The sequence below is a fragment of the Bos indicus genome, chromosome 26 (assembly GCF_029378745.1).
Source record: "Bos indicus isolate NIAB-ARS_2022 breed Sahiwal x Tharparkar chromosome 26, NIAB-ARS_B.indTharparkar_mat_pri_1.0, whole genome shotgun sequence".
NCBI lineage: Eukaryota > Metazoa > Chordata > Mammalia > Artiodactyla > Bovidae > Bos > Bos indicus.
Window position 1 is genome coordinate 34,057,417 of NC_091785.1, and position 25,654 is coordinate 34,083,070.

The 25,654-nt window shown below is 41.5% G+C and overlaps 1 protein-coding gene across 4 annotated transcripts in view; it reads right to left on the reverse strand.

Annotated features, from left to right (window-relative positions):
• Window positions 1-17,467: 17,467 nt before the first annotated feature.
• Window positions 17,468-25,654, reverse strand: part of CCDC186 (coiled-coil domain containing 186) — a 45,920-nt gene continuing 37,733 nt past the window's right edge. For 3 of the 4 annotated variants that reach the window (XM_070780873.1, XM_070780874.1, XM_070780875.1), the window contains exons 14-16: window positions 23,316-23,526; window positions 21,600-21,834; window positions 17,468-20,928 (exon numbers count right to left, since the gene is read on the reverse strand). In XM_070780873.1, the coding sequence (XP_070636974.1) occupies window positions 20,845-20,928; window positions 21,600-21,834; window positions 23,316-23,526 (530 nt within the window). In that variant the 3' untranslated portion in view covers window positions 17,468-20,844. The remainder of the gene's footprint in view (window positions 20,929-21,599; window positions 21,835-23,315; window positions 23,527-25,654) is intronic. The other variant, XM_019952982.2, reaches the window with a different exon arrangement.

Genomic DNA, 25,654 nt, shown 5'->3' on the forward strand with positions numbered 1-25,654 from the left:
GGGGAAGGGGGAGGAGGTCCAAGAAGGAAGGGAAATATGTATACATATAGCTCATACACTGCATGGTACAGCAGAAGCTAACACAATATTGTAAAGCAATTATACTCCAATAATAATAATAAACCAGCTCTTGAATCCTGACTTGTCTTCTTTGGGGAAACATGGAATGCACTGCTCCTCCCCTCAGGCCAGAAGTGGCTGGTCACTGCGAAGGGGCCAACGTTTTAACTCTATGTCAACACTTTCCCTGTCTCCAGCTTACTTTCTCAGAAGTAGAGCAGAGCAGAACTCTTTGTAGGTGTGCATGCAAAGTCGCTTCAGTTCAGCTCAGTTCAGTCGCTCAGTCGTGTCCGACTCTTTGCGACCCCATGAATCGCAGCACGCCAGGCCTCCCTGTCCATCACCAACTCCCGGAGTTCACTCAGACTCACGTCCATCAAGTCAGTGATGCCATCCAGCCATCTCATCCTCTGTCGTCCCCTTCTCCTCCTGCCCCCAATCCCTCCCAGCATCAGAGTCTTTTCCAATGAGTCAAATCTTCTCATGAGGTGGCCAAAGTACTAGAGCTTCAGCTTTAGCATCATTCTCTCCAAAGAACACCCAGGGCTAAGTCGCTTCAGTCGTGTCCAACTCAGTGCAATCCCATGGACTGTAGCCCGCAAGACTCCTCTGTCCATGGGATTTATAGGATTTCCCAAGCAAGAAAACTGGAGTGGGTTGCCACTTCCTTCCCTACCTAAGTATCGAACCTGTGTCTCTCACGTATCCTGCATTGGCAGGCATGTTCTTTGCACCTGCCTGGGAAGCCCCCTTTGCATTCTGAAATGGAACTGAAACTTGGGTGTGAGCAATGATTTACATTAGAAACCCATTTCCCCTTTTCCTCCCACCCTCTGGAGGAATGCTCACCGTCTCATATGGGTCTGACCTCTGGTGTTGGCTTTCTGAAGCCAAGAGGCCCCCTCAGTCCCCCAGGTAAGTGAGTGAGTGCAAGTCGCTCAGTTGTGCCTGACTCTTTGTGACCCCATGGACTATACAGTCCATGGAATTCTCCAAGCCAGAATACTGGAGTGGGTAGCCTTTCCCTTCTCCAGGGGATCTTCCCAACTCAGGGATCAAACCCGAGTCTCCCGCATTGCAGACGGATTTTTCACCAGCTGAGCCACAAGGAAAGCCCAAGGTGGCCCAGGAGACAAGCTCTATTCTGGGCAGGACACGCCCCCTGCCTAAAGGGCTAGAAACGCCCTTGTTATGCTGGGGCTGGAGGGGGGCCCAAGGAAGGACACAGCTGACTTTCCCAGCAGGCAGAGATTAGGTGCGACCTGGTTAAAATAGTAACTGTTGAAAGTGACAGCGACATAATCCATGCGTGCAGCAGTCACCATCTGAGTTCTCCAGCCACGTTCTGGCTGAGGACCGCCCTGGATCATTTTGTATCCTGCCCGGCTCCAGGACTAAAACCTAAGTGCTTTGAGAATTTGCATTCCTGTTCTTTCAGGTGAGTGCTAAACATTAACTGGTGTGCTGCAGTCCTTGGGGTCGCAGAGTCGCACACGACTTAGCGACTGAACAACAAAAACACGAACTGGATTCCTTAAAAATGTGCCTCTGTCTTCACTATCATCATCTTTGTAGCTTTCGGGATGATCATTAGATTGTTATCCATATACGCACAGCTGGCAAAGATGCCAATCATGCCAATAAAGGCCAGTCTCAAAATCTCTGATCTTCATGAGGAGTGGGGAAGTTGGCGTCCCACCCAGGCTGTGACATAGGGGTGACAAGGGGGGTTGGGAAATGGGTGAATTTTTAGACCTGGTAGGCTCTAAGTAATGCAGCTCCTCCCTCTCTTCCAGTGGCCTTTGAAGTAAAGGCAAAACTAAACCTCCTGGTTCCCAAGCGTGATAAAATGAGGCACAGGAACCGCCAGGCAGTGGGTGATGGTTCATCTAAACAGCCGCCACGGAGGATGTACTGCTGGTTCCCAATGCAGCACAACAGTCTTTTATTCAAGACTTTATTAAGGAAAACCGTATTTTACACTCCCCATTAAAGCCAGTTTGGAAATGTCTAAGAATACTTCAGTATTATGACCAAAGCTGAAGAAACGCACCCCGCTACTAAAGCAAATATGATCCAACATTAAATGAAAATAGCTCCCTGAAAAAAAAAATTCCCTGCATGTCAAGCCAGGAACCACCTAGAAACGAGAAAGACGAAATGAGTGCGGTTTTCCTTCCTAGAGTGAAAACCACCGAGAAGGTTACTGGCAGCAGGGATCAGCCTCCCCGTGGGCTGCGAGGGACCCCGTGCAAAAGGAGGAGAAACCGGCCTTACACCCCGGATTGGGGGGCGGGGGTGGGGTGGTGGCAGAGGCACTGCTGGAGGTGGGGCTGGGGCTCTGGAAAGAAAAGAAGGCCTGGGCTGTGGTTCAAGCTGTGGGAAATCCTCAAGTGATGAGGATTTGGGAAGTGAATGGGGACCCACAGCGGTGAGCAAAGTGTCTGGAACGGGGGCAGTTTCCAGCTCACTTCCCACCCCCAGGGCATCTTTCAAAGCTCTGTCCAGACACTTGCCAACAGATGAGCCAGCTTAGAAATGAGGCTGCCTGAGGCTTCTCCCCTCTACAATGCCTTCCTCTCCACCTCCAGCTGCCCCTGACCACCGACAGGCACTCTGCTCCCTCTCTGGGCTTCCTTCTATTCACAGCTGGCTGCGCTTCCAATGACCCTTGATAGACAGCGAGAGGAGGGGAACCTCCAACCCCCGGCTTGGCTCGCATGGGCGAGGGCAGTAGGGTTCCTTCAAAGAAGGGAATGATTGTCTTGACTTCACTTCGAAGCCCCTGAACTTCATGTGCCCTTAATTTGAAAGCTGGATTTCTCTCTTACTTTCTTCCCAAAGCTGAGAAACAAATCCGTTTGCTGGAAAGCTCCAGCCCTGGAGGGAGCATATGGCCGCTGCAGCAATCACTTGCAGGAGGAAGGGCACGATGGGTAGAAAAAAAATGCTCTGGCAACATCTCAGCTGACACCAGAAGCTAGGAGCTCCTCAGTAAGAAAGCACTGCCCAAGCGGGACGTGGAGGCCCTGAACAGCTCGGGGACACACTGAGGCTTTAATTGATGGTGGCTTAGGGCACAGGTGGGCTTCCCAGGGGCGCTAGTGCTAAAGAACCCGCCTGCCAATGCAGGGGATGTGAGAGTCGCGGGTTTGATCCCTGGGTTGGGAAGATCCCCTGGAGAAGGGAATACTGCAGTATTCTTGCCTGGAGGATCCCATGGACAGAGGAGCCTGGTGGGCTACAGTCCATGGGGTCGCAGAGTCGGACTCAACTGAAGCGGTCCACTTAGCACAAGTAGGGCACAGAGGAGAGTGGGCTGCACCCGAGGACATACTCTCAGGAGCCACCTCCAAACCCCGCTCCACCGTCACCTGGACAAGGCGTCCTTTCACACTGTGAGGTCTCCATTCTGTGTCTTTATCACATACCCTGCTGCCATCCCAGCCGGCCCTGTGCCAACCCCCAGTCACATCTGTCGTGTGGGAATAGAAGAGGAGGACTCGATTCCTAAACCAAGGGCCTCAGCCAACCTTCAGCTTTCCTCTAGAAACTGGAACAATTAACTGAATGGTTATAAACGACAGGAGAAAGTTCTGTTACTCTCGGCAATCTATGTTGTATACAATAAAACTCTGAGTCATAAAGCAGAGCCTGCTGGATTTTTTCTTCATGGGGTGGTGACATGGCATTAAAGCAGCAAGTTCTCTAAGAGAGCATTTCCTCTCTGCTTACCACGCTGCTCGATCAATCCCATCCCGAACTCTCTCCAGATAGAATATAATTGAGCCGGCACTCAGAAATAAAAGCAGTGCTTTCTAGCTCAGACTCAGACCTTTATTTTTACAGGAAGAAAAAGAAAAGAAAGAAAATTTTAAAAAAGAAAAGGCCCATTGATGAACCAAGTTTAAGCTGAATTAGCCTCTCAAACTTTGGAGTGTTTGAACCTATGCTCAGCAGCCAAAATGAATGACGTCTGAGATTAGGAAGTTAAAGGTTTTCATAGCAGAGGTGTTGTTGGCTCCTCCTGGGAGTGGGCAGGTTGAGAAGTGGATCTGACCACAGGAAGGGAGCGAGACAGCTGGGCAGTGTATTGGGTTCATTCTCTCTAACAAGTGTCTGCAGAGCCCTGCAGGAATGCTGCTTTTCTTCCAAATGTCCAGCTCTAGGAGACTCGACAATTTTTCAAAGGATGGAAAACTCTGGGTATTTTCTTTTTAGGGATTTGGGCCCATCCAGGGCCACAGACTCCTCTGGGAGGGGTGAGTATGCGGAACCACAGGGACTAAAAGGCCAAGTGAAAGGAAAGGTCTCTCAGGATCCTTCAGACAGGGCTCCCTCCAGGAGACCAGGAAAGGGAGACACGCACTTTTCCTAGTCAGTGATGATTGGCGGGTTTCATAACGTTCCTCTGCCACCTAGTGGCAGAGTCTACATGTAAATTCCACAGAACGTTCTAGGGATTCCTATGTCAGGGAGGACAATCTGCAAGACTTTTATGAATTAACTTTGTTTTACTCAATCAGTTTTCAAAACATCCTTCCTGGGGCTTACCAGAGAAGCGATCAATGAGAATTGACTTTGGGTCTATGTTGCTGTGTGGGGTGATGACCACTTTGCCATGTGGACCCTTTGCCTGAGGACTTGTACCAAGTGACAACTTTTTCCATCATAATAATGTGATTCACAGCACAAAAGCTACATACACACATGCATGTGCTCACGCATGCACACACACACACACACACACACACACACAATCCTTGCTCTCTTCATCACTAGAGACAAGGAGGTCCACCATAATTCCTTGACTAGCCTCTACCATATGTATTGCTTTGGGGATTCTTTTATAAGGGTCAGGCCAATCTTTAATGACATCATGCCATTTACATGCCTGCAGTCTTTGCCTGACCTTGCACTGTTCTAATCCTGGAAGAGCCATGTTCAGTTCTGGTGTTCTGGACTCTCAACCACGACAGTGGCTAACATTTATTTCGTGCTCATGCTGTGTGACAGAGTACATAGAGTACACTCGTCATCTCATTTGAGTATCACAGTAATACTAGAAGGAAGGTACCTACCCTCACCATCATTGTACCTACGAGGAAACTGAAGCATGAAAAGGTGTAGAGGTTGTTTGACATAAAACAAAAAATTCTGTAAAGCAATTATCCTTCAATTTAAAAATAAATAAATTGTTAAAAAATGATATAGAGTTTTGATCAACTGATCCAACCCATATGGGCAGATTCTGAAGTGTACATTCTTTCCCTATTTTGCCAAAACTGCCTTCATGTTCCTATCATATCTCCACTGTTTGACTTTTTGATGATATGAAACATAGGATTTTTCAAATTGATCAAATTGCTTGATTAATAGTCCAAGCTCATCACTGTGCACAAATATAAGGTCTCAGCAGGAGACATAAGAGACCTGGGTTCGATCCCTGGGTCAGGAAGATCCCCTGGAGGAGGGCACGGCAACCCAGTCCAATATTCTTGCCTGGAGAATCTCATGGACAGAGGAGCCCGGAAGGCTATGATCCATTGGATCACAAAGAGTTGGACACGACTGAAGCTACTCAGCATGCAGCATGAAAAACCACAGCCTGATTCCAGGAGGCGGGTGCCATAACAGCAATGCATATCACATTAAACCAAGGACTTCTTAGCACTGAAGCAGAGGCCTGGAAGTGAATTAGACGTGTGAAAAATTTGTAGCATATTTCGGACTAGCAAATCTCAGGGAAGATTTCCCAGAGCCATTTCAAAGGAAGACCTTGTAGATGGTGTGAAGGAATGAAACGAGCCCAGATCCAAAGTCAGACATCGAGGCCACCTATGCAGTCAAATGAATTCAGAACCTACTTTCATCAATTGCTAAAAATCATTCTTTTGACAAAGCTAAAAAGGAAAATAAACGTTGAAATTTAAGATCTCAAATAAAACGTGACAGCAGAAAAAACATGCTTCAGTTTCCACACTTTCAGGCAAGCAGAGAACGTCTTTTAGTGCTTTGACATGAATGAAATCATTCAGTTTTGTGCCTTCCAATTTTTAAAGCCACTTGAGGTTTTAAGGCCAAGTGTCGCTAACTCTGTTAGATGATCTTGTCGCCTCAGGGCGCTCCTAAATCTTTTAAAATTTGTTTTCATTTAGAGAAACGGCACTCTGCTGAGGATAGAGCAATGAGAAGGGTCAAAATTAGTAATATGAAAGGGAACAGACTCCAGAAAAACTGATATTCATGTCATTTGAGGTTGTTTAAAGTTTTTTTTTCAATTTTCCTTTTGAACAATGATGTACTGTACAGGGCAGTAAGTGATTGCACCTATATGATTAATTTTGTTGATCTCTACTTGTGTGTTTCTACCTTCGCTGCATCTTTTACAACAGGCATTTGATTCATGCCAATTATAAGATTAATTAATAATCTTGTTAATATTTTATATTAATTAATAATAACATTTAATTATTTTAGTTAAATTTAATTACATTTTTATTAAATAAAATGTTGCTGCTGCTGCTAAGTTGCTTTAGTCGTGTCCGACTCTGTGCGACCCCATAGACGGCAGCCCACCAGGCTTCCCCGTTCATGGGATTCTCCAGGCAAGAATACTGGAGTGGGCTGCCATTTCCTTCTCCAACGCAGGAAAGTGAAAAGTGAAAGTGAAGTCGTGTTGTGTCTGACTCTTAGCGACCCCATGGACTGTAGCCTACCAGGCTCCTCCGTCCATGGGATTTTCCAGGCAAGAGTACTGGAGTGGGGTGCCATTGCCTTCTCCGAATTAAATGTTAAGCTTAATTTAATATTTAAATAATAATTAACAATTAATAACATATTAATTAATGTAAGAAATGTCAATAAAGGAATCCAGCGGTTAAGACTAGGAGATGGCGATGGCACCCCACTCCAGTACTCTTGCCTGAAAAATCCCATGGATGGAGGAGCCTGGTGGGCTACAGTCCATGGGGTCGCTAAGAGTCAGACACAACTGAACGACTTCACTTTCACTTTTCATTTTCATGCATTGGAGAAGGAAATGGCAACCCACTCCAGTGTTCTTGCCTGGAGAATCCCAGGGACGGGGGAGCCTCGTGGGCTGCCGTCTATGGGGTCGCACAGAGTCTGACACGACTGAAGCGACTTAGCAGCAGCAGTAGCAGCAACAGCAGTGGTTAAGACTCTGTGCTTTCACTGCTGGGACCTAGGCTTGATCCCTGGGTGGGGAACTAAGATCCTGCAAGCTACCTGACCAAAAAACAGAAAAAGAAAGAGTAAAGAAATGTCAATAAGTCAGAAACTTGCAACCAGCTGTACTTGGCCTTGAAATCTTGGGTCTATTGGGGCCATATGTTTATTTTACAATATTTGATAGAATTTTATATATTGTAACGCTTTCACATCCAATAACACTGAACTCCGCCAGTTTTTACCTTGGCTGTTGGTAAATCAATCAACTAAAGTAGTTAATGCAAAAAAAATTTTTAATACATTGTTGGATTTTCAGCAAAATGTCTGCCAAGGAAACTTTTCAGCACGGAAAACAATATTTTTAGAATATAAATACATATTTATAAGTAGAAGATGTATTTTAAAATATAAGGTGAGGGATTCCCTGGCTATTCAGTGGGTAGGACTCGGGCTTTCACTGCCAGACTCCATTCCTGGTTGTAAAACCAACACCCCACAAGCCATACAGCGTGGCCAAATATGTATAATTTGAAGCAGTCCCCAAACAAAAAATGTGTTGTTTTCTACTACACATTAAAATGCAATGACAAAGCTCTGCTTCCTTTCAACTAAAATGTGGCCAGATACCAAAGGCAGTCCACAGCCAGGACACTTCTTTGTCTTTCCTGAAGTCAGTGTCTTCTTGCATATCTTGCTAGAGAAAGTTGGCACAGAGTGTGTATCTTTCCTAGCTAGATATTCTATCCCACTGGCAAGAAATACATGCCATTTTTGTAAATTATAACAATCCAAGAATGCCATACTCTTTCTCAATGACCTGCAGAGCAAATTGTACCTTGGGCTGCACAAATTAATCTGAATTACCCAAGGAAAATGTGACCAGTACAGAGATCTATTGAGATATTGTTTATATGGCTGTGTTAATTTTTCTTTGATATTGTGTAATTTGGTTTTGCAACTGCTTAGATAAATAGTAGTTAAGAGAATACTGAATAATTTATAATTCATTCACTTATTTGATAAGTGGTGACTGTGCATTCTCTCAGGGCTGAGGATTCTGGCAACTAGGACTCTGGTGTCCTTGCTGAGAGCAAAAACTCTACAGTCATCTGGTCTGAATACCACCAGTTTCCCCAAAAGTAATTTATAATGATTTCCAGACTTATTTTTCCAAATGAAATGTCTATTATCTACAGCCTACATTGGGTGTTGGGCTTCCCTGGTATCTCAGCGGTAAAGAATCCTCCTGCAATGTACGAGATGTGGGTTAGATGCCAGGGTGGGGAAAATCCCCTGGAGGAAGGCATGGCAACCCACTCCAGTATTCTTGCCTGGAGAATCCCATGGACAGAGGAGCCTGGAGGGTTATGGTCCATTGGGTCACAAAGAGTCGGACACGACTGTAGTGACTGAGCACGCACATTGGGTGTTAGGTTCCTCCTCCAGACTTTTAGGAGCCAAGCATGATGAAAGAACATCATGGCTTTGAGGAGCCATACAAATGGCCAGTGGGTACATGAAAAGGTGCTCAACCTCCCTGATCATCCGGGAAATGCAAATCAAAACAATGAGCTATCAGCTCACACCTGTTAGAAGGGCTTTTATGAAAAGCAGAAGTGTTGGCAAGGATGTACTGAGTGAAAGGGACCCATTTTACACTGTTGGTGAGCATGTAAATTGGTACAGCTACTATGGAAAACAGTATTGAGGTTCCTTAAAAAATTAGAAGTAGACTTACCACAGGATCCAGCAATCCCATTTCCAGGTACATAGCCACAGGAAATGAAACCAGCATTCCATGTTCACTGCGGCGATATTCACAAAGCTGAGATATGGAAGTAACCTAAATATCCATCAACAGATGAATGGATTAAAAAATGTAGTGCTTATATTCAATGGAATATTATTCAGCATTAAAAAAGAAGGAAGTCCTTTTCAGGTCATCTGATGTACTTCACTTTCAGCAGTAGTCTGGGTCTAGTCAGGAGAGAGAAACAATTCAGTAGGTTAAGCAAAATTTAAATACAAAGAATTACTAACTATGAGAAAAGACTATGGTACCTCGGCTGATGGAGAGAACCCAAGAAAACACAAACTTGGCAGGGGTTCAGCCCACTGAGCAGCAGAGGTGTTGGCTGGTTTGGCCAGCAGGGAGATGGTCTGGATTGTTCAGCAAACAATATGTAGGAGTGCCAGCAGAGGGGCAAGTGGTCAGCAATCAGCAGCGCGGCCCTGCAGTGGCTACTTTGTATGACTCTCTGGACTACATGTAACTGTGTGTATTCCTGCAGGGGCTTTGCCTTCCATGCTGAGAAGGCTATAGAAAGGTCATCAGGTGCTGCAAAGTTGCAGAGGGATGGCTGGAGCAGGCTCACTAGATGTCCTCTTACACAAGGCTGATACTCAGCCCCTTCCAGCAATTTCTAGAAGGTTCTTCCTCCTGTAATGTGCTTCCATTGCCCTCTGCTAAGGAAGCTTAACACCATGCTCACTTCGAAGGAGTATTGGTTAAAGGAATTCTCCTGTTGGTCACAGGGCAGATATTTCACATTACATTTGGACCTGAGAGGCAATAATTCAATAACCCACATACTTTCCATCTTCAGAGCTTCCATAGCTTATTCGGTGCTTGGAACCAAATATGTAGAACCATAAGGTATTGGTATCAACTGTGATTCAGGCACTATCAGGGTCATCGGTGCTTCTGGAGCAAGGAAAAGCCTGGCAAAGTGTGACCTCAGGCAGATCACTTCCTCCCATGGGCCTTTCCCCTCCTCTTATACTGAGTGGCTGGAGTGGATCTGTGATTTTCAAATACCAGACTCCACTGAGGGGAGAAAAATAAATAGAGCTTTTCACAGTACTAAACTCATGCAATTTAAATGTTAAATCTTTCAGCCTCTTTTGAAAAGTGTTAAAGCTTCCTCTTTCATGAAATTATGGTGATAAATGGCAATTCTTTTTGATCCTCACTTAGCAGAATAAGTCTGCAAGCTCAGAATTTTGTTTCTGAAATGTTATTAGCCTGTGGGACCTGAAAGTCTGTTTGCCGTAAGCCTAGATGCTCTCTCAAGCCTTCCTCCATCTCTGAGAGCTGTGGTCCACATGGCCCTGCAGTCTTTGCTTCTCATCGTTCAACTCTAAAACAGGCAGAATAAAATCTAAAAAAGGTGCTTGCTCCAGCAGCACGTGTAATAAATTTGGGTCCATCACAGAATTCATGTGGCCCCTACACAGTGATGACTCATGAATAAATAAAGCATTTCATGTTTTTAAGATATTTTGTAAACCCCAGGGCAACCACTAAGACATTTTACAAAGAGGATTAACTCGTAAGCCAATTATGGAAATATAATTGAATTGTACAAAATAATCCAAAAGCAGGCAGAAAATCTAGAAAAGGATGGAGAATTATTTTACATGTGTATCTGGCTTAGCTTAAGGATTGAATCTTAGTGGCTGCAAACACAGCCTGAGTTCTATCAAAACACACCTTGAGGGACTTCCCTGGTGGTCCAGAGGTTAAGAATTCACCTGGCAGGGGACGCAGTTTCCATCCTCGGTCAAGGAACCAAGATCCCACATCCCAACTAAGCCTGTGGGCAGCAACTACTAAGCCTGGCAACTAGAGAAAAGGAAAAGCCCTGACTCTGCAACAAAGACCCAGCACAGCCTAAACAATTAATTAAAAAATAAAATGTAAAATGTTTAAACATACACACACTGACTCAGGAGCCGTGCTTGAGTTATCTACATTGCTTTGAAAAGCACCACAGAACCTAAATGAAATATTGACGATGGAGCTTTCTTAAATTCAGAGAAAGCCAACCTTGTGCCGGGGTGGACACATGGTCAGTTGCCAGCACCTGTCTGCCTTCCTGTCTTCAACGGCACACCATTGCCTGGTTTTAAGCTGGGGTGGCTGAAATCGGAGCCCTGGTTAAACCCCCTGACCCAAGGACTAAAGGAGGCAAGTGTTGCCAACACCTTCCTTTGGCTGGTATTAGTAGAATTCCAAGCCCTGTCGTGTTTTCCTCCCTTTTCTCCCTCCTTCCTAGCAAAGGTGAAACACCCCCAGTACGTCCACAGTAGAACCTGGCCTTTAGCACAGAGTCTGTGTGACCATGTCCAAAACATCTTAATTTTAAAGGTCCAGCCATCTAAACACTCTCCCTACTGACACCTCAGTGGCTGTGCATAAGAGGATGGGGTTGGCTGGAAAGAGTAAGTTCAAAGGCACCTGCATCCTTCTCATTACTTATTCTCATCCTTCAGCCACTGCACCTGCTGTCCCACCTTCAGAAACAGCATCAGGCTGCAGGTGTCTCCAGGCAGCACGGGTCTGACGCTAGACTTGAATTATAGATCTTTTCAGGGAATGCTGCTCAAACGAACACTGGCAATACATCACCTTCTCTTACCTCTTTCCAACTGTATGAGGAAGCTGAACAATCTCTTTCAGGAGAATTAGAAAGTTGAACAATAGGATCTTTCTAGATAATAAGTATGTGTGTGTTTGTATATAATCTCCATCCCTGCCCTCTTTCTCTTACTATGCACCTCCTATGGTGCCTGGCATGTGATATGATTCTTAGAATACAATTTTACAAGCCACCTATAGCAAAAGAGCACACACTCATTGAAAAATATCTTGGAAACAAGAATTTAAAGTGAAATATGAAAGTATACCAGGGACTTCCCTGGTGGGATACATCCAAGTCCATGTCCAGTGGATAAGAATCCACCTGTCAATGCAGGAGACATGGGCTCGATCCCTGGTCCAGGAAGGTTCTACATGCCTTCTGAAGCCTGCATGGCTCTAGAGCAGGGGACTCACAATTAATGAGCCCCTGTGCTGCAATTACTGAAGCCCATGTGCTTAGAGCCATGCTCCACAACAAGGAAGCCACCTCCATGAGAAACCCGTGAACTCCAATTAGAGAGCAGCCCCCTCTCTCTGCAACTAGAGAAAGCCCACACACAGCAGTGGAGACCCAGCACAGCCACAAACAAATGACACAGCAGTGTGTACAGGGCAATCTCAGGGAAGCATTCACATTAAAAAATCTTTTTAAAGAAAGTGCAGCACGCCTCAGGGGAAGCCACTGTTGAGTCTATGAATCTAATCAGAACTTCGCCTTTACATACATGGACAGTTGTATATTTAACAGTGCTTTTTCACTCTGTTGTAAAGGCTATTCTATTAAAGCAATAATCTTTGTAATACAATTATATATGCATCCTTCAACATTTTAATAATAGTATTTGCAAAAACAGGAATTACCCCTTTCTTTTTAAAGATTTAGCTTATCTGGCCACATCTCAGAGCTTCACAGTCTACACAGTTCTTCCGCATTCAGTGCCCAATTTAATCCTCAGAACAGCTCTGCAAAGTGCGTTTTATCATCCCCATTTTACAGGTGAGAAAACTGAAGCTCAAAGAGGTTATGTGTTTAAGGTTTCACAATCAGTGGCAGGGCAGGGTCATGCAAGTCCGTGTCCGGATCATTTTACATCCCTCAGCGTTCTCCAGCTGCCTTAGATGAAGATGGGGCCGGAAAGGGAGGCCCCATTACAGTCACCAACAGGGCAGCAAGAAAAGATATACCCACAGGTAATTCAGAAGCTTAAGGAACCCAAAGTGCTGAAAAAATTATAGTATCATCCATTAACTGAGTCCTCTGCAAAACCACTACTGAGGTTACAGAGAACAAAATGACTGATTTTTCTACTTCTCTGATCACAGTTAGAGGAAGAGCTTAGTCAAAAGACAATCAGAAAGAGGAAGAAAAGAGAGGTGCCAAGTCTCCAGCTAAGAGTCTGCTAAATCACCCGAGCTTGCACATCCATCTTCTTTTAACAGTTGATTGGTCTTTTTGTTTAAACCATATTAATACAAAGAAAAAGAATCTAATTATGACTTCAACCCACTCATGGATATATTTGTGCTTTAACTGTGTTCCTTATCATTTTAAAAGGAAAACACACATTCTTAACATGCAAAAGCAATATAGTACATTATATTTATTTCTGACCAGAGACACTAGGTCCTAAATGCTATTGGGCTAAGTAAGTACAGCATTGGGTAAACCCTTAGAACCTGTAAGAGCATCTCGCAGGACAAACCATGCTCATATAGGAAACTACTTTTCTTATGCTGACAAGTGTCCAAAACCAATCAGAGGGGCTTTTAACTTCATTGTTGGAGGGATCATGCAACCAGCTGTATCAGAACATGAGACTCAGGGCCCTCAACCCATTTCTGCAGACCTCACCTTCACTTGAACTTGGTCCTTACCTCTACCCTACCCACCCCCAAACCTGATAAAGTCTCTGCTTCTCATGCCCACCACTCTATGACACCTACTGATCTGTTAATGAGCATTTAAGGCAGAAATTAATCTAGAAAAACATTTCAGTATACTCTGAGTAATTGTTTCTCAGGATTGACTGGCTTTTTTTTTTTCTTTTTAGAGGGGAAGTTTTAATAGAATCAACTTTAAATTATATAATACATGAATTTATCCTTTTAAAAGGGGCTTCTCTGATAGCTCAGTTGGTAAAGAATCCAGCTGCAGTGCAGGAGATCCCGGTTTGATTCCTGGGTCGGGAAGATTCACTGGAGAAACAGGCTGCCCACTCCTGGATTCTTGGGCTTCCCCTGTGGCGCAGCTGGTAAAGAGTCCACCTGCAATGCGGGAAACCTGAGTTCGATTGCTGGGTTGGGAAGATCCCCTGGAGAAGGGAAAGGCTACCCACTCCAGTATTCTGGCTTAGAGAACTCCATGGACATCCAAGGGGTCTCAAAGAGTCAGACACGACAGATTTTCACTTTCACTTCTATCCTTTAAAAAACTGGAACAGTCCTTAAACCTGGCACCTCCTCCTCCATTCCCCTCTCAATACACAATCAAAGTAATTTCTTCTAGTGTTTAGTGTTTTCTATTCAGTGTTTAACTTTCTGGAAATCCCCTCCTTTTAAAAAATAATACATATATGTTAAACTGTACATCTCTAGTTGAACTTACAAAAATGTGCAGTGACATCAGGAATCACTATGGAACATCCTCTATAAACAGCCACGTTATGTGGGTCCTGCCTCCTGTGGCATACCATCCATAGCAGAGGCAAACCTATCTATGATACAGTAGAGCACTTCCACCATCACAATAGCAATTTGACAAGGAACTGAATGTGACAAGGCATCTTGCTGAACTTTATCGTTTTTCCCTTTCATCTCTTCCTCACTTGACTGACTTGTAAAAAAAGCCTATCCCAGCAGAATTTGAAGGAAGTGATGAAGGTTGGAAACTCAAGAGACAGCCAAACCAGCTCTGGGCAACAGTGTTGTTTTGGGTGTGTGTTAAGTTGTGTGTGGGAGATAGGAGTGTGGACAGAGACAAAAGGAAAAATTCTCTTCCGCTTTATCCTAAATTTGTTACTGAAATGAAACTACACTGTGCCTGCAGGTAGAGTGCCATCTTTAAAAATCATCAGCAACCTTTGTGCTTTAGAAGACGGACTTGGCAAACAAGTGACTCAGACTGACTTCTGAGACTTCAGGACACCTTTGTGAGACTGTAATATTGGATCATCGAATTTCTCAGGAGGTATCTGGGGCTTGAGTGTGTGGCACACCATTCTGCCTTGAAGCTTCCAAGCCTCTGCTTTAACTTTTTTTTTGGAAAGTTGGTGCCTTGGAGCTTAGAAAGCATTTAACCACATAAAAGTAAAGAAAAAAATGTAATAAACGTTACAGGCAAACACACACAGCCTTCTAGCCCATAAATTTTGATTAGAGTTAGTCACTGTTTGAAAATACCATTTCTATAAGAAGGTGGATTCTGGATTCCAATTAGGAAGCAAGCAAGAGACTTTTCTTGGCCTGCGAGTCCCAAGCAGGTTCTCCCTCCATCCTTCCAGGCTTGCCTAGATAACACAAAAATAACAAATAACACAAAAACATTCAAATCCAGGGAGAAGCTGGTTCAGAGCCCAAAGCAATAGCCAGGCCTTTAGCATGAACTCTAGGGAGTTGGGTTTTGGTGGGGGAGTTGGGATCTATTGGGGGCTCTGGTGGGAAGAGCTGAAAGTGTTTCTGTCGTGTTGGCGGGCACACTAGATCAATGGCAGCATTTGGTCAGACTTCATAAAAAAGAACCTAAGAAATACCACGGCAGGCTTAACTGCTTTGGGACAAGTAACATGTAAGGATGCTGAAAACACATCTTGCCCTTGGGTCTTTGAAAAATAAAAACACAGTGAAATGGATGATATGCAAAGCCATTCCAGTATTTAGTTTCCAAGTAAATGTAACTAAAAGTTGGCTAACTCTGTATTTCAGTGAATCCTAAAATTTCAATAGAACTCTTTTTGCACTGGGTTAAATGGCAGGGACTCCTCTTTCAGATGTAACACCCTACCTCTTCCCTTTTTTCTGAAATGCAATTATGGGTAGATCATCTGACTGGCTAGCAGCACAGCCTTCGGACAATTCAAAAGGCTGAAAATCTCTCAGAAATAGGATATGACTTCAGTGGGTGCTTCTTTTAAAAAATTAGAATCAAGTCTCCTAAATGTAATTTAGGAATTAATAGTGCATCTCTGCAGGGGCAGGGGCATCTGGTCTGGTCACACTGTTCTCGGCATTAGCCCTGGTCAGCCAGAGGCATCCTCCCAAGTTGCTGGTCCTCTTGAAGAAGTGTGCACCCATCCTGCACTCACTGATTGAAGCAGACTTTAGTAAGAAAAGGCAGGACTTCCCTGGTGGCACAGTGGATAAGGATTCGCCTGCTAGCGCAGAGGACACAGCTTCCATCCCTGGTCCGGGAAGAGTCCACAGGCCGAGAAGCAACTGAGCCCGTGCACCAGAGCTACGGAGCCAGCATACTGCAACTCGAGCCGGTGCTCTGCAACGAGAAGCCACCTCAGTGAGAAGGCCGCGCCCTGCAATGAAGAGAAGACCCTGCTCACTGCAACTAGAGAACGCCCGCATGCAGCAACAAAGACCCAGCGCAGCCAAAATATACATTTTTTAAAAAGAAATCATTAAAAAAAAAAAAAAAAGCAGTCTTGGATTTAAGTCCATTGGAACGGTCCTTCCTAACTGCAGGTCACACTGACCAGTTAAGAACCATAAGCTATCCTCTTCCAAAAACTGACTCTTCTTTTATATACTCCTTTCTCTTGCAAACAAATCTAGAAGCCGCTGAAAACAGATTACTAAGTAAGTCAGCAAAGCTTCCTCAATCCTATTAACTGTACCTTTATTTTAAGGATCCTGATTTCAGGAGATTCTTTCCAATACTGAACTCGTTAAGGAATGTGGCATAATCTGTGTGTATCTGAACTGTTATGAGAAACGGAAAACAACACACCACGATGTGAAATATCCATTATACATGTTACCTGTATGAAGCTAATGCCATTTCAATATCTTTTTATTGAACCTATTAGGTCTTTATTATTAAACCTACATAATTTGGGCAAGTAAGTTCCATAGTTTTGTGGAAAATCTGAATTTATTACTGGCTTGTCAAGTTCAATGAGAAATTTTCACCTAGGCAGCCTTTTACAAAAGGCCAGATTTAGACAAAAATTTAAAATACAACATGGCATTCAATTAGTTTACTATTGTTCACGGACTTGTAATTAGTAGAATAAAGACAAAAATGGAAAGCAAAAATTCTTATTAATCTGGTTTAAAAAGGAACATTCAAGCAATTTCAGTCTTCTGATGTCTGGAGAATCAGTCTGTTAGTAGTGGTATGTGTAAATAATCAAAGATGCCAGTAAAATACAACTTGGTAAACAGGCATTTCCTATTTAATAAGTACAGTATATACATAAAATTCTCTTGAAAAGCTTCATTTTATACAGAAAGATATTTACAAAATGAACAGTGTAATCAAACTAAAGATTATCTGTACAATGCACACATATATATATATATGAACTTTGGAAGATAAACAAGTTTCATCATAGTCAAAATGGACAGCTATATGCATTTTAAAAAAGAATTTCATTTCAGAAGAAAAATACATCTTTAATATACAATTATATTTTTCATTTATTTTCCTGAAAAATTCTATTTGGATTCTCTTTTGATTATCTTCTCTTGTTCAGTCTTGAAAATTTTTCAGGTTTCTAGTGCCACCAACCGGTATTAAACATGAACAATCTTAGTGTCAAAAAAGAAATCTTTTGTTTTAAAAAGAAGGTTATTGGAAGACAGACCACTGAATCCAGCATTCATAAGGCAAATTAACCATATGGAATACCATGATTGATAAAAATAAAATATTTTCATCAGGGTAACATATACAACATTTACAGTATTAATGGTTTCTAGTGCTTTTTTTCTTCTACTGATAAATCCTCATCTGAAATTATATGTAAAAATCTTTAGAAAATAATATACTGCAAAACAATTTAGAAACAAACATGACACCATGATTAGGTTCATCTTTATAAGCATCAAGTGGACATTAATAACTTACTAAAATGGCAAAAATTAAGTGCCATTTTATGGTCACTGGATTTTTTTTCCCCTTCTTAAAACAATAATTAAACATCAAACTGTGAAAAGTTAGGAAATGTGCAGAACCATCACAAAAAAAACAATCTGCTCCCAGTGTACCTCAGCAAGGATTCACTTCCCAAAGCATCATGCCAGAGCGAGACTTCTGGATCACCTACTTGCCAAGTGCATTAACCTCCTATGACAAGGGCTGGTTGTGGGCTGCAGAGACTCAAAGACTGCCTCCCAGCGGTTTTCACTAGACCATAAGCCCCATGCGGACACGAACTGCCCTGTCTAGCCTGTCTACAGTATAATGTTGACACCCTATATGGTGCCTGGCAATAAAGGGGTTTTCAATAAATGTGTTTATTATATGAAAAAATAACATTTGTTGGTAGCCTGACAAACTTTAATTTCAAGATAAATTGCTTTAAATGGTTATGGATAGAAAGTTTAAAAAACAAACAAACGAAGTTTAAACTCATTCTACTGTTCACATCCACCATTTTCAATCCTTAGAGCTTAACAGGCTAAACTCTGAAGTGGTATGGGGAAAAGGCAGTCACAGTAAGTATTCACTTTAAAATTAAAACCTAGTAAAGTGCATACTTACTGTGACTGCCTTTTCCCATACCACTTCAGACTTTAGCCTGTTAAAATTTGGCCTGTTTTAAAATTAAAACCTAGTAAAGTGCACGTGTATGTATACACACACACAAAAATAATTTCCTCCTCAAAGAAATCAAAATGGCGCTAACAAAAACAGCCTTTGATGTGTTTAATTAATAATAAACAGACAAACCAAAATTTCTCCCAGAAGTTTATCATTTATCCAACCATTTTCCTTTTCTGGACACCCCATTCTTCTTTCCATATATTGCCTTCTAAATGCTTAATCAGGATCTGTGGGTCAGTCTAGAGAGAGATCTGATAAATGCACTTTGCTGTACACACTTTTGCTCAGTCATGATCTATATACAAAAGGATATAGTAGAAACTAAAGAACAAAAGGAAAATAAAGCATTTTCTTCAAATTTTCCACAGTTCCTTACATTTATGGGGGGAGTAATAGTAAGTCAATATATGGTTTATAACTGCATTCTTCTAAAACTGTTTAACCATTAAACGTCTTTGAATGCTGGCACAAATGTTAATATTGGAATGTTTCATTTTCATATGCAATATATGTATGCAAAAATGTGTGTGTGTACGTACATATATATTTTTAAAGTGTACAGACATAGAATACTGTAGATCTGACCACTGTTTGGTCTCCATTAACATATTTTGTGTCTTGGAAGGAAAAAAACAAATACTGTAGTGTATGAACCTATATCACATAAGAAGCTGTAAAAATTTAGTTACATTGACTAGTCTTTGGGAGCATCAATACTATTATCAAAAACAACTAGGAAAATAATTCAGATGTGATTGCACTTACCCTCATTTCTTTATTTTGATAAAATTATTACTGGTAAAAAGACACATTATGGTAAGACTAAAACTTTTACAGCTATTTTAAATATAAAGTGTTTCTGAACTTATATTTCCATTTTGAAGTGAAAAGATTTTGTTTTTGGATGAAAGCTATTAACTCAACATACAGAAAAAATAAGATGGTACAATGAATCATCTAGCCTTTAGTAAATGATCTTTTTACACAATGCTAAGTTGATTTAAAAAAAAAAAAAGTTAAAATACATTAAAGGGACATTGCTAACAAAAGCCCAGCCCAACTGGTAAAGCCATACAATTCTTTAAAGGCTTTTAATCCATCACCTCAATGCTTACTTCTCTTGAGAGGAAAAGAAGGATGCAAAAATTCAAAACAAAAACGAAGCTTGCTGCAACATCTGTGTATGTGCCAAGGTATCATTACAGAAATGATCTGAATATAACGAAATGTAGAAAATCAGTGAGAAATTACAAGAGACAAGAAAAAAATTCAGTGACAGAAATACTGATACTGTGACCAGCAACACTTGAGTGCTTATCTTAAATAAATATTGTAAAAATCCAATAGGATACATAAATTTGGCTCTAAAACTCCTTTGGTTACAAGGACGTAATTATTTTGTGTTTTAAATAAATATATCGAAACACAGCACATTTAGGGGCTGTAAGATCACACCACTATAACATGGAAGTAAACTAACAGTAAAGAATGGTGCACAGATAAAATGGTTAACAGTGCCCTATGCTGGATTCTCTTGGGAACTGGTTCATCATAAGTATCTTATATTTATCTTTATACTTGATGTCAGTAAAACTAAAGTATTTCTGTTTCAAAGAATTCGTTATTCATCTCTTGGTTCTAATGACTAATTTACTTCACATTTTAAAATACAACTGAAGTCCACAGGAATTTTCTAAATGAGCAAATTATTTCAAATCATAGTTTATGTAACTAGAGATTTTTAAAAACTTAACAATTAACTCAATTCACATCTGAAAAAAATGTTCCTAGCACAAATAAGGAAACCTGACAGAAGCATCCACGCCCGATCCCTGCTGGTCACTGAGAGCCACTTTCCTATCAGCTTCCATGAAGATCAAAGGATTTAAGAACTCACTGGTGTCCCTAACACACAAGCAAATGTTATATCAGAATGTCAAAACAAAAACTTTCTTCATTTCTTTAGTTTTATTCATGTTGGAGAAATAGCGTATTACTGAATGATTAACACCTGTCCTTTCATGCATAATTTTAGAACGTGAAATCATTTCTGACATTATATATTTTAAAGGGAAGAAATACAGAGAAGGGGTTTTCAAAAGCCCTTGTTGTAATGTTCAGCACTTCATGTGACTATCAGCCAATTAAATTCAGTGGTTCAGATTCAATGACAGGCTGTCACTGTACAAGAACAAGTTTCATCAGAGCTCACATTCTTACAGTACACACAGCAATGCATTTGTATTGTAAAAAGGTACTTCTTTATACAGATAAGCAAAACAAACTTTTTACTGGCTGACACACAAAGCAGGGAGAAGTTTCCAACAGTGCTGGGCAGTGGCACCTGCTCCGTGTGTGGCTTTTGTCTGTTCACTGAGGAAGAGCTTTTGCGTTAGGTTTTCTTCGTCCTCTGCTCTAGTTCATGCTGGTGTTTAATAAGACGTTCTATTTCTGTTCCAAGTGTTTGCAGATTTTCCTTTAACAGTTAGAAAAAGAGGGAAAAGAAAACAGAACTACTAAGTGTAATAAGTAAAAAGATCTGATCTGAACTATTTTTCCCTAAATTTTGAACTAAAGAGTGATAAACAGTCGTATCTGCCATGTGAGATAAACTTTGCACATACATGTTTTCAGTGTAGCAATCCTGTATACTTCAGAATCATACTTAATCTTTTTACTAAAGCTGTAGCAAATTTTAGTGCATAAAAGTATTATCAGATTAAAACTTTTTTTAAACCCATTACTAACCATTAAGGCCCAAACAGCACAAACAGAATAGCTGGGTCAGATAACAGCTGCAAAAAATAAAATATAGCTGGAAAATACATTAGAAAATAAATACTTCAATCTTAATGCCTCAGTAATCAATTGTAACTATTGTAATATATGTCAAAGACTTTCCATTGCAAAGCAAATGACTCATCTTAGGGAGTCTATCCAATAGCTATACTAATTTTTTTTTTTTTGGTATTTCTTTCTTTCCTTGTTAATTTTAAAAATTACATTTTTAAAAAAGAGAAAAACATAAAATGTCATCTATAGAAACAATGGCTACCCTTCATTACAGAAATAGTCCATCCATGTGTTAGACTGAATATCATTTCTGCCATGTTTCTTGGTTGGTAAGTGAATGAGAAATACAAATACCTTCAAAGTAATATTTTTCAGCAATGTATCCTCCAAAACAGCCTGTAGTTTCCGGTTGATCTCCAAAGAGAGTTCCAATGTTAATCCAGTATCGGCTGGATGGGACGTGTACAAAGATGCCATGATGCCACCCCGCCTACTTAAATGCACTTTGTTAAAATCAGATGCCTCTGAAGAAAGTGTGCCTGATTCTTCTCGTAAAATATAACTCTGAATTATTCTGTAAAATAAAACACTATGACAATTACGTTCCTGCAGAATTTATAAACACTGCAATTTTCAAGAGTGAACTAATCATAAGTGTAAAGATGATGAATAAAATAATTACGTTATTAGGTTAATAACAGAACTATATTAGAACACAGGGGCTTCTCAGGTGGCGCTAGTGGTAAAGAACCAGCCTGCCAATGAGACATAAAAGACTCAGGTTCAATCCCTGGGTTGGGAAGATCCTCTGGAGAAGGGCATGGCAACCCACTCCAGTATTCTTGCCTAGAGAATTCTATGGACAGAGGAGCCTGGTAGACTATATACAGTCTATAGGGTCACAAAGAGTCGGATATGACTGAAGCAACTTAGCAGTTTTTAGAAAATAAGGGAATTTTTCTTATTCAGATGGCTTTTCAAATGATCCCATTTTTGTTAAAACATGGTATTTAGATTTAAGATATATAAACATGGCTCTATTTTTTTCCTTATGTAAATCAAAATACATGAACAATTTATGTTCCAGTTTCAGTTAATATTTTCTATTTTCTTGTCACTAAACTTAAAACTTGTGTTGTCCTCTTTTTCTTTTAAAAGTCATGGGCAGGGATGTCCCTGGTGGTCCAGTGGCTAAGATTCAATGCTCCCAATGTAGGGGGCACAGCTTCAATCCTTGGTAGGGGAACTAGATCCCACATGCTGCAACAGAGACCCAGCACAGACAAACACAAAAAAATACAAATAAATGTGTGGAAAAAAAGAATGGCTTCGGTAACTTTAAAAAAAATTTTTTTAATAAAAGTCATGGGCAAATTTTCCCCTAAATCTGTAATACCTCACTGTGTCCTGCTCAACAGGAATGATAATCCACAACCCCATTATCTCTTAGAACCACCAGCTTGAAAATAAGAAGCTAAGCAGAGCACAATCTATTTTTAAGTTCAAAGTTATTCTAGTAAACAAGTTTAACACCTACTGAACTCTATATCACCTTAAAGGAAAAACCTATGCCTTCTTTCATTTCTGTATTCCCAAAACCTAGAACAAAACTAAGTGACCAATCAAAGATTGAGAACTATATGATCATAGTTTTAAAACCATTTTTTGAAAGAAAGGCTCTTGATATAATTGATTTTGAACTCAGTAACTTGATCGTATGAATAACGGTATTCTGAACACAGACCCCAGTACCATAACAACACACACTTTGGGACTTCCCTGGTGGTTCAGTGGTTAAGAATCCGCCTGCCAATTGCAGAGGACCTAGGTTCAACCTCTGGTCTGGGAGGATTTCACGTGCCAAGGGGCAACTAAGCCCGTGTGCCACAGCTGCTGAAGCCCACGCACCCTGGAGCCTGTGGTCTGCAACAAGAGAAGCCTCCGCCACGAGGAGCCGAAGTATCACAAGCAGAGGAGCCACGGCTCCCCACAACTAGAGAAAGCTGGCACGCGACAATGGAAACCCAGCACAGCCATAAACAAACACACAAAGAGGAAAAAAATACATACTTTGTTTTTTTCCTAATTTCTTCCACCAGCTGTTTGATGTGATCCTCCATAAATTCTATCTTCTCATTTTTCCGGGCATGTGCCTTTTGCAGCCTTACTATCCTCTCAATCAGCATGGCCTTGTCTACTTCTGGGAAGTTATCTACAGCTACTGACGACCCAGTATTTTCTGGAGATCGATCTTCTGCACTGCTTCGAGCATTGAGGGACCCTAAGACCAAAAAAAAAAAATTTAACTTATTGTACTTAGTCTGGAGTCAACTCTAATCTCAGGCATTATTTCTTCTATTATCATTTTCAAATATTCAATCTAACAGAGCTGGGCACAGAACTCAAGTCATATCTGACCATATCTGACCTGAGTTCTTGTTTTTGAATAGACTGATGATACAAAAAAAGGGTCTAAAAAACAGAAATATGAAGTGGCAATAGAGAAATGAGAAACTCAAGACACCAAAATTAAACAGAGACACACAGAAAGAGAAAAAAGTCACAAGACAGAATATAACCAGTAGCTGAAGCTCTGGAGCTGGTCCTCCCAGTAGCTCTGCGACTCTGGACTCTATCACAGTCACATCATTTAAAACCGGGAACCATGGTATGATCTGCCTCACTGGACTGCTATCCTCATTTAAATGAGTTACTATGTCCAAAGAGCTTAGAGCAGCATACAGTAAGCACTAAGTAAATGGTGGCTATTTCTTTTTACCAATATCCGTTGAGAAGAACTTCTAATCTTTTTTAATCCCATAAAGACATATTTTTTTCCAATCCCATTTTGTAGATTTAAGTTAAGTAATACTATCTTATTCAAGGTTCAGTTCAGTTCAGTCGCTCAGTCGTGTCCAACTCTTTGCGACCCCATGAATCGCAGCACGCCAGGCCTCCCTGTCCATCACCAACTCCCGGAGTTCACCCAGACTCACGTCCATCGAATCAGTGATGCCATCCAGCCATCTCATCCTCTGTCATCCCCTTCTCCTCTGGTCCCCAATCCCTCCCAGCATCAGAGTCTTTTCCAATGAGTCAAATCTTCGCATGAGGTGGCCAAAGTACTGGAGTTTCAGCTTTAGCATCATTCCTTCCAAAGAAGTCCCAGGGCTGATCTCCTTCAGAATGGACTGGTTGCATCTCCTTGAAGTCCAAGGGACTCTCAAGAGTCTTCTCCAACACCACACTTCAAAAGCATCAATTCTTCGGTGCTCAGCCTTCTTCACAGTCCAACTCTCACATCCATATGTGACCACAGGAAAAACCATAGCCTTGACTAGACGGACCTTTGTTGGCAAAGTAATGTCTCTGCTTTTGAATATGCTATCTAGGTTGGTCGTAACTTTCCTTCCAAGGAGTAAGCATCTTTTAATTTCATGGCTGCAGTCACCATCTGCAGTGATTTGGGAGCCCAGAAAAATAAAGTCCAACACTGTTTCCCCATCTATTTCCCATGAAGTGATGGGACCGGATGCCATGAGCTTCGTTTTCTGAATGTTGAGCTTTAAGCCAACTTTTTCACTCTCCACTTTCACTTTCATCAAGAGGCTTTTTAGTTCCTCTTTACTTTGTGCCATAAGGGTGGTGTCATCTGCATATCTGAGGTTATTGATATTTCTCCCGGCAATTTTGATTCCAGCTTGTGTTTCTTCCAGTCCAGCGTTTCTCATGATGTACTATACATATAAGTTAAATAAGCAGGGTGACAATATGCAGCCTTGATGTACTCCTTTTCCTATTTGGAACCAGTTTGTTGTTCCATGTCCAGTTCTAACTGTTGCTTCCTGACCTGCATACAGATTTCTCAAGAGGTAGGTCAGGTGGTCTGGTATTCCCAACTCTTATACTAGTAAATGGTAGAGCTGGGATCTAAATACCTATGTGTAATCTCAAACCCATATTCTTTCTACTATACAATTTTTCCACTATTATAAGAGTTGATGATGTTTTTCCCCTACTGTGCAACTCCTGGGAGGCAGTGAAAATGTCGTGGCATGCAGCCTCTAGAGTCTGAGTTCTGTCACTGTGGATCTGGGGAAAGTCAAGACTGATTTCCTTTAGGACAGACTGGCTGGACCTCCTTGCAGTCCAAGGGACTCTCAAGAGTCTTCTCCAACACCACAGTTCAAAAGTATCAATTCTTTGGAGCTCAGCTTTCTTTATGGTCTAACTCTCACATTCATACATGACTACTGGAAAAACCATAGCTTTGACTAGATAGACCTTTGTTGGCAAAGTAATGTCTCTGCTTTTTAATACACTGTCTAAGCTGGTCATTAACTTTTCTTCCAAGGAGCAAATGTCTTTTAATTTCATGGCTGAAGTCAACCAGTTCATCCTAAAGGAAA